This window comes from Triticum dicoccoides, chromosome 7A, assembly GCF_002162155.2.
Source record: "Triticum dicoccoides isolate Atlit2015 ecotype Zavitan chromosome 7A, WEW_v2.0, whole genome shotgun sequence".
NCBI classification, from domain to species: domain Eukaryota; kingdom Viridiplantae; phylum Streptophyta; class Magnoliopsida; order Poales; family Poaceae; genus Triticum; species Triticum dicoccoides.
The window spans coordinates 612470326-612480536 of NC_041392.1; the positions used below are offsets into that span (position 1 = coordinate 612470326).

Here is a 10211-nt window from a genome sequence, read left to right on the forward strand (position 1 = left end):
TTGGATCAACTTAATAGTATATTCCTTTGCAATACACGGACAATTATCTAGTTTTTTAAGAAAAACATTATTGCTCTGCATATATCTCCATAATTGATGGTGGCACTTAACAATGCGATTATTTTACTCAGTGTCTGGCAAATTGCTACCAGCCTGTACTAGTCTTCGTTCATTCTGGGCTTCATTAGAGAGGAGCTGATGTTGAGCTCCCCGATGAAGCGGACGAGCCGCTCGAACTGGAATGACGACGACCCCGCCTCCGCGATGTTGAGCCTCAACTGTTGCGCCATGGCTTGGGCCGCCTCCTTGATCTCGTCCGAAATCATGACCCCCCTCACCGTCTTCTCCACGACGCCTCTGTCGCAGACGTCTTTCATGTCCAGCCCCGTCTTCCACACGGCGTCCACGAAGCGGCTGTTGGTCTGCTGGTCGGCGAAGAAGGGCCAGCACACCATCGGCACGCCCTCCACGGCGCACTCCAGCGTCGAGTTCCATCCGGCGTGTGTCAGGAAGCAGCCCACCGCCCGATGACGCAGCACGTCCCGCTGAGGAGCCCACTCGACGACGCGCCCCCTGCCGCCTCCCACTGCCTCGACGGTTGCTCCGAGGAGCTTGGAGCTGGTCATCTGGACCATGCCCGGCCAGAGAACCCAGAGGAAGGCGTACCCGGTGGCTGCCAGACCAGAGAGGAACTCAGTGAACTGCTCGTGGGTGATCACGGCGAGGCTTCCCAGGCTCACGTACACGACGGACCGGTCCTCGTGGCCGTCCAGCCAGGCCATGCACCCGTCGTCCTCCCGCCACAGGCTCGCGCTTTCGGCGATCGTGGACCTGGCGTGCAGTGGGCCGACGGCGAAGACCTCGCATGCGCACGACGCGATGTGAGCGAGCGCTGGCCCCTCCATGGACGCAGCGGTGTTGATTATGAGCGCACGCGCCTTGCAGCTCCGGGCGGTGACCTCGGCAAGCTTTAGCACCAAGGGGTCTCCGTCGCCTTTTTCAGCGCAGGAGAGACCACGAGGAAGGTCACGTCGACGGAGGAAGCCCTCCATCCCCGGCACGCCACGCACCGGGTCGTCCGCGGGGAAGGCGGCCTCGCCGAGCTCGAGGAGCTTGGGTATGGACAGGAGCGCCAGGTAGCTGCACGCGCTGTGCGGGGCGAAGGCGAGCGCCGGGATGCCGAGCTCCTCGGCGATGTCGAAGGCGAACGGCATGGTGCCATCGGCGACAACGCATGTCACGGGCGCATCAACGGCGGAGAGAAGCGACAGGAGCAGGGCACGGTACGCGGCGCTGCCGGTCGTGCACATGGACTCCATGAGATCCAAGAAGCTGCAGGGTTGGTCTTCGGGGAGGCCGTCGGGAATGGAAAGCAAGCGGAGGCCCAGCAGAGGCGCCTGGGCCAGACGGCGGAGGTTGCGCTCGGTGTGGAGGAAGCTGACTTGGAGACCGGCGTCGACGAGGGCGGTGGCGAAATGGAGAATGGGGTTGATGTGCCCCTGCCGTGGCCAAGGGAACACGAGAACGTGCGCCGCGGTGTCCATCATTCTGGCAAACGGCAGGTCGGCCAACTCGCAGATTTAATGGCGGCTCTGGTGGTTGGTGTTGCTTGGCGTCCTATATATAAACGGCGAGGGAGAAGGAACAAACCATCGGCAATCAGAACACTCCAGTTAGGAGTACGGAGTAGTAGTAGTAATAATCTCCAATAGCAACTCTGCACCCGATCCGGCCGTCGCTGCAGCACCTCACTGTTGGTGGCGGCAGGTACGCGGAGAGAGCTGTCATCGGCATGCCCTGCACAAAAACAGAATTCAGTTCAAGTCTGGATCAGGCAAGCTCAAGACTGCAGAGTGGTGATTAGTATGGATCAGGGTACTTGTTGCTGTTAAACATTGTAAACATATACGGTAGAGTATATAAACCGTATATGTGTTGTATTTGTACAGGTGAGTAGGCGTGCGTGTTGTGTATTCAGTTGGGTCTTTGAGATATGATCTTATCAGGTTGTTAGCTAACTTGGAGATCAATCCGAGTCCAACTAATCTTATATCTATCCTGGCTTCGGCCCCTATATCGACACGCACGTGTCCCTGCAACGAGCATACGCTTAACCCTCGTTTTCACATGGTATACAGAGCCTACCTTTTCCATCGCATCTAGATGTCGAGCTCCTCCTCAGCCGTTGCCATGGCCACGCCCTCCATCGCCTCTCTTGGTCACACCATCACCGAAAAACTGACCCGAGAGAACTTCCTAGTGTGGAAGGTGCAGGTCTTGCCGCACATCAAGGGGGCGGGGCTGATGGGCTATCTGGACGGCTCGATCAAGGAGCCAGCCGCCGTGCTCTACACCGAGAAGGACGTCGCCGGCAAGGAGACCACATCCTCGCCGAACCCTGAGCATGTTGTGTGGGTTACTTAAGATCAGCAAATCCTCACGTTTTTGATCTCATCGCTCTCCCGTGAGGTTTTACTGCAGGTCAGCTCCCACACCACCGCCGCATCGATCTGGAACGCCCTGCTGCAGAGCTTCTCTCGCAGTCAAGGGCTAGGGTTATCCAGCTCCGCTCGGCCATCGAGCACACCCGCAAAGGGGACATGTCTGCCGCTGCCTACTACACGAAGATGGTGAGCATCGCCGACGAGCTGGCAGCCGCAGGCAAGCCCCTGGATGAAGACGACGTCGTCGATCACATCCTGCAAGGCCTCCTCCACGAACCCGACTACAGTGGCTTCGTCTCGGCCATCTCCTCCCGCACCGCCACCGAGCAGCCGATCGGCCTCAGCGAACTCTTCTCCCTGCCGCTGTCGGCTGAAGCCCGCATTGTTGGAAATATGCCCTAGAGGCAATAATAAAAGTATTATTATTATATTTCCTTGTTCATGATAATTGTCTTTTATTCATGCTATAACTGTATTATCCGGAAATCGTAATACACGTGTGAATACATAGACCACAATATGTCCCTAGTGAGCCTCTAGTTGACTAGCTCGTTGTGATCAACAGATAGTCATGGTTTCCTGGCTATGGACATTGGATGTCGTTGATAACGGGATCACATCATTAGGAGAATGATGTGATGGACAAGACCCAATCCTAAGACTAGCACAAAAGATCGTGTAGTTCATTTGCTAGAGCTTTGCCAATGTCAAGTATCTCTTCCTTTGACCATGAGATCGTGTAACTCCTGGCTACCGTAGGAGTGCTTTGGGTGTATCAAACGTCACAACGTAACTGGGTGACTATAAAGGTGCACTACAGGTATCTCCAAAAGTATCTATTGTTTTATGCGGATCGAGACTGGGATTTGTCACTCCGTGTAAACGGAGAGGTATCTCTGGGCCCACTCGGTAGGACATCATCATATGCGCAATGTGACCAAGGAGTTGATCACGGGATGATGTGTTACGGAACGAGTAAAGTGACTTGCCGGTAACGAGATTGAACAAGGTATTGGTATACCGACGATCGAATCTCGGGCAAGTAAAATACCGCTAGACAAAGGGAATTGAATACGGGATTGATTGAGTCCTTGACATCGTGGTTCATCCGATGAGATCATCGTGGAACATGTGGGAGCCAACATGGGTATCCAGATCCCGCTGTTGGTTATTGACCGGAGAACGTCTCGGTCATGTCTGCATGTCTCCCGAACCCGTAGGGTCTACACACTTAAGGTTCGATGACGCTAGGGTTATAAAGGAAGCTTGTATGTGGTTACCGAATGTTGTTCGGAGTCCCGGATGAGATCCCGGACGTCACGAGGAGTTCCGGAATGGTCCGGAGGTAAAGATTTATATATAGGAAGTCCTGTTTCGGCCATCGGGACAAGTTTCGGAGTCATCGGTATTGTACCGGGACCACCGGAAGGGTCCCGGGGGCCCACCGGGTGGGGCCACCTGCCCCGGGGGGCCACATGGGCTGTAGGGGGTGCGCCTTGGCCTACATGGGCCAAGGGCACCAGCCCCAAGAGGCCCATGCGCCTGGGGAAACCCTAAAGGAAGAGTCCCAGCAGGGGAAGGCACCTCCTAGGTGCCTTGGGGGGGGAGGACTCCTCCCCTGGCCGCCGCCCCCTTGGAGATTGGATCTCCTAGGGGCTGGCGCACCCCCCCTTGGGATCCCTATATATAGTGGGGTAGGAGGGCCTCCCAAAGATACCTTATGCCTTTGGTGCAGCCCCTCCCTCTCTCCCAAGTTCTCCTCCTCTTCTCCCATGGTGCTTGGCGAAGCCCTGCTGGATTGCCACGCTCCTCCATCACCACCACACCGTTGTGCTGCTGTTGGATGGAGTCTTCCTCAACCTCTCCCTCTCTCCTTGCTGGATCAAGGCGTGGGAGACGTCACCGGGCTGTACGTGTGTTGAACGCGGAGGTGCCGTCCGTTCGGCACTTGATCATCGGTGATTTGAATCACGACGAGTACGACTCCATCAACCCCGTTCACTTGAACGCTTCCGCTTAGCGATCTACAAGGGTATGTAGATGCACTCCCCTTTCTACTCGTTGCTGGTCTCTCCATAGATAGATCTTGGTGTTACGTAGGAAATTTTTTGAATTTCTGCTACGTTCCCCAACAGTGGCATCATGAGCTAGGTCTATTGCGTAGATTCTTTGCACGAGTAGAACACAAAGTAGTTGTGGGCGTTGATGTTGTTCAATATGCTTACCGTTACTAGTCCAATCTTGTTTCGACGGTATTGTGGGATGAAGCGGCCCGGACCGACCTTACACGTACTCTTACGTGAGACAGGTTCCACCGATTGACATGCACTTGGTGCATAAGGTGGCTAGCGGGTGCCAGTCTCTCCCACTTTAGTCGGAACGGATTCGATGAAAAGGGTCCTTATGAAGGGTAAATAGCAATTGGCATATCACGTTGTGGTCTTGCGTAGGTAAGAAACGTTCTTGCTAGAAACCCATAGCAGCCACGTAAAACATGCAACAACAATTAGAGGACGTCTTGCAGGGTATGCTATGTGATGTGATATGGCCAAAAGGATGTGATGAATGATATGTGATGTATGAGATTGATCATGTTCTTGTAATAGGATTCACGACTTGCATGTCGATGAGTATGACAACCGGCAGGAGCCATAGGAGTTGTCTTTATTTTTTGTATGACCTGCGTGTCATTAAAGAACGCGATGTAAACTACTTTACTTTATTGCTAAACGCGTTAGCCATAGAAGTAGAAGTAGTCGTTGGCGTGACAACTTCATGAAGACACGATGATGGAGATCATGATGATGGAGATCATGGTGTCATGCCGGTGACGATGATGATCATGGAGCCCCGAAGATGAAGATCAAAAGGAGCAAAATGATATTGGCCATATCATGTCACTATTTGATTGCATGTGATGTTTATCATGTTTATGCATCTTGTTTACTTAGGACGACGGTAGTAAATAAGATGATCCCTTACAAAATTTCAAGAAGTGTTCTCCCCTAACTGTGCACCGTTGCTACAGTTCGTCGCTTCTAAGCACCACGTGATGATCGGGTGTGATGGATTCTTACGTTCACATACAACGGGTGTAAGACAGTTTTACACAGCGAAAACACTTAGGGTTAACTTGACGAGCCTAGCATGTGCAGACATGGCCTCGGAACACGGAGACCGAAAGGTCGAGCATGAGTCGTATAGCAGATACGATCAACATAAAGATGTTCACCGATGATAACTAGTCCGTCTCACGTGATGATCGGACACGGCCTAGTTGACTCGGATCATGTAATCACTTAGATGACTAGAGGGATGTCTATCTGAGTGGGAGTTCATAAGATGAACTTAATTATCTTGAACATAGTCAAAAGACCTTTTGCAAATTATGTCGTAGCTCGCGCTATAGTTCTACTGTTTAGATATGTTCCTAGAGAAAATATAGTTGAAAGTTGATAGTAGCGATTATGCGATCAGTAGAAAGCTTATGTCCTTAATGCACCGCTCAGTGTGCTAAACCCCAACGTCGTTTGTCGATGTTGCGAACATCGGACATACACGTTTTGATAACTACGTGATAGTTCAATTAAATGGTTTAAGTAGAGGCACCAAAGACATTTTCGAAACGTCGCGGAACATATGAGATGTTTCGAGGGCTGAAATTGGGATTTCAGGCTCGTGCCCACGTCAAGAGGTATAAGACCTCCGACGATTTTCTTAGCCTGCAAACTAAGGGAGAAAAGCTCAATCGTTGAGCTTGTGCTCAGATTGTCTGAGTGCAACAATCACTTGAATCGAGTGGGAGTTGATCTTCCAGATGAGATAGTGATGTTTCCCCAAAGTCATTGCCACCAAGCTGCTAGATCTTCGTGATGAACTATAACATATCAAGGATAGAGATGATGATCCTTGAGGTATTCGCGATGTTTGACACCACGAAAGTAGAAATCAAGAAGGAGCATCAATCGTTGATGGTCAGTGAGACCACTAGTTTCAAGAAGGGCAAGGGAACAAAGGGATACTTCATGAAACGGCAATTCAGCTGCTGCTCTAGTGAAGAAACCCAAGGTTGAACCCAAACCCGAGACTAAGTGCTTCTGTAATAAAGGGGACAACCACTGGAGCAGCATTACCCTAGATACTTGGTAGATGAGAAGGCTGGCAAGGTCGATAGAAGTATATTGGATATACATTGTGTTGATGTGTACTTTGCTAGTACTCCTAGTAGCACCAGGGTATTAGATACCGGTTCGGTTGCTAAGTGTTAGTAACTCGAAATAAAAGCTACGGAATAAACGGAGACTAGCTAAAGGAGAGCTGACGATATGTGTTGGAAGTGTTTCCAAGTTTGATATAATCAAACATCGCACGCTCCCTCTACCATCAAGATTAGTATTAAACCTGAATGGTTTATTGAATCTCGATCGTAGTGATACACATTTTTCATGCCAAAAGATATAAGATAGTAATGATAGTACCATTTGCATGTGGCACTGCCATGTAAGTCATATTGGTATAAAACGCATGAAGAAGCTCCATGTTGATGGATCTTTGGACTCACTCGTTTTTGAAAAGTGTGAGACATGCGAACCATGTCTATTGGTATATATGCATGAAGAAACTCCATGCAAATGGACCGTTTGAACTCACTTGATTTTGAATCACTTGAGATATGCAAATCATACCACATGGGCAAGATGACTGAAAAGCCTCGGTTTCAGTAAGATGGAACAAGATAGCAACTTGTTGGAAGTAACACATTTTGATGTGTGCAGTCCAATGAGTGCTGAGGCATGCAGTGAATATCGTTATGTTCTTACTTCACAGATGATTCGAGTAGATGTTGAGAATATTTACTTGATGAAACACAAGTCTGAATTATTGAATGGTTCAAATAAATTCAGAGTGAAGTAGAAGATCATTGTGACAAGAGGATAAAATGTCTATGATATGATCATAGAGATGAGTATCTGAGTTACGAGTTTTGGCACACAATTAAGACATTGTGGAAATTGTTTCGCAATTAATACCGCCTGGAACACCATAGTGTGATGGTGTGTCCGAACATCATAGTTGCACCCTATTGGATATGGTGCGTACCATGATGTCTCTTATCGAATTACCACTATTGTTCATGGGTTAGGCATTAGAGACAACCGCATTCACTTTAAATAGGGCACCACGAAATTCCGATGAGATGACACCGTATGAATTATGGTTTAGAGAAACCTAAGTTGTCGTTTCTTAAAGGTTTGGGGCTGCGACGCTTATGTGAAAAAGTTTCAGGATTAAGCTCGAACCCAAAGCGGATAAAATGCATCTTCATAGGAAACCCAAAACAGTTGGGTATACCTCCTAATTCAGATCCGAAAGCAATATGGATTGTTTCTTGAATCGGGTCCTTTCTCGAGGAAAGGTTTCTCTCGAAAGAGTTGAATGGGAGGATGGTGGAGACTTGATGAGGTTATTGAACCGTCTCTTCAACTAGTGTGTGGCAGGGCACAGGAAGTTGTTCCTGTGGCACCTACACCAATTGAAGTGGAAGCTTATGATATTGGTCATGAAACTTCGGATCAAGTCACTACCAAACCTCGTAGGACGACAAGGACACGTACTACTTCGGAGTGGTACGGTAATCCTGTCTTGAAGGTCATGTTGCTAGACAGCAATGAACCTACGAGCTATGGAGAAGCGATGGTGGGCCCGAATTCCGACAAATGGTTAGAAGCCATGAAATCCGAGATAGTATCCATATATCAGAACAAAGCATGGACTTTGATGGACTTGCCCGTTGATCGGCAATCCATTGAGATAAATGGATCTTTTAAGAAGAAGACGGACGTGGATGGTAATGTCACCATCTATGAAGCTCGACTTGTGGCGAAGTGTTTTCCGACAAGTTCAAGGAGTTGACTACGATGAGATTTTCTCACTCGTAGCGATGCTTAAAGTCCGTCGGAATCATATTAGTGATTACTGCATTATTTATGAAATCTTGCAGATAGGATGTCAAAACATTGTTTCCTCGACGATTTTCTTGAGGAAAGGTTGTATGTGATACAACCGGAAGGTTTTGTCAATCCCGAAAGATGCTAATAAGTATGCAAAGCTCCAGCAATCCTTCTAAGGACTGGAGTAAGCATCTCGGAGTTGGAATGTATGCTTTGATGATGATCAAAGATTTTGGGTTTGTACAAAGTTTATGAGAAACTTGTATTTCCAAAGAAGTGAGTGGGAGCACTATAGAATTTCTGATGAGTATATGTTGTTGACATATTGTTGATCAGAAATGACGTAGAATTTCTGGAAAGCATATAGGGTTATTTTGAAAGTGTTTTTCAATGGAAAGCCTGGATTAAGCTGCTTGAGCATTGAGCATCAAGATCTATAAGGATAGATCAAAACGCTTAATGGTACTTTCAAATGAGCACATACCTTGACATGATCTTGAAGGTGTTCAAGATGGATCAGTCAAAGAAGAAGTTCTTGCCTGAGTTGTAAGGTACGAAGTTAAGACTTAAAACTCGACCACGGCAGAATAGAGAGAAAGGACGAAGGTCGTCCCCTATGCTTAAAACGTAGGCTCTTCAGTATGCTGTGCTGTGTACCGCACCTGAAGTGTGCCTTGCCATGAGTCAGTCAAGGGGTACAAGAGTGATCCAAGAATGGCTCACAGACAGCGGTCAAAGTTACCCTTAGTAACTAGTCGACTAAGGAATTTTCTCGATTATGGAGGTGGTAAAAGAGTTCGTCGTAAAGGTTACGTCGATGCAAGCTTAACACCTATCCAGATAGCTCTAAGTAGAGATACCGGATACATATATTGGAGCAACAATTTAGAATAGCTCCAAGTAGAACAGTTATTTTGAATAGCTCCAAATAGAGCGTGGTAGCTGCATCTAGGAGATGACATAGAGATTTGTAAAGCACACACGGATCTGAAAGGTTCAGACCCGTTGACTAAAACCTCTCTCACAAGCAACATGATCAAACCTAAAACTCATTGAGTATTAATCACATAGTGATGTGAACTAGACTACTAATTCTAGTAAACTCTTGGGTATTAGTCACATGGCGATGTGACCTGTGAGTGTTAATCACATGGCGATGTGAACTAGATTATTGACTCTAGTGCAAGTGGGAGACTGTTGGAAATATGCCCTAGAGGCAATAATAAAAGTATTATTATTATATTTCCTTGTTCATGATAATTGTCTTTTATTCATGCTATAACTGTATTATCCGGAAATCGTAATACACGTGTGAATACATAGACCAAAATATGTCCCTAGTGAGCCTCTAGTTGACTAGCTCGTTGTGATCAACAGATAGTCATGGTTTCCTGGCTATGGACATTGGATGTCGTTGATAACGGGATCACATCATTAGGAGAATGATGTGATGGACAAGACCCAATCCTAAGACTAGCACAAAAGATCGTGTAGTTCATTTGCTAGAGCTTTGCCAATGTCAAGTATCTCTTCCTTTGACCATGAGATCGTGTAACTCCTGGATACCGTAGGAGTGCTTTGGGTGTATCAAACATCACAACGTAACTGGGTGACTATAAAGGTGCACTACAGGTATCTCCGAAAGTATCTATTGTTTTATGCGGATCGAGACTGGGATTTGTCACTCCGTGTAAACGGAGAGGTATCTCTGGGCCCACTCGGTAGGACATCATCATATGCGCAATGTGACTAAGGAGTTGATCACGGGATGATGTGTTACGGAACGAGTAAAGTGACTTGCCGGTAACGAGATTGA

At 48.0% G+C, this 10211-nt stretch overlaps 1 protein-coding gene across 1 annotated transcript; it reads right to left on the bottom strand.

The window, feature by feature from the left end:
- On the bottom strand, nt 1-2027 carry LOC119332671 (myricetin 3-O-rhamnoside 1,2-glucosyltransferase UGT709G2-like). The gene has a single exon (XM_037605829.1). It carries the CDS (start codon nt 1545-1547, stop codon nt 159-161), a length of 1389 nt encoding a protein of 462 aa, XP_037461726.1. The 5' UTR covers nt 1548-2027; the 3' UTR covers nt 1-158.
- Between the last annotated feature and the right edge of the window lie 8184 nt (nt 2028-10211).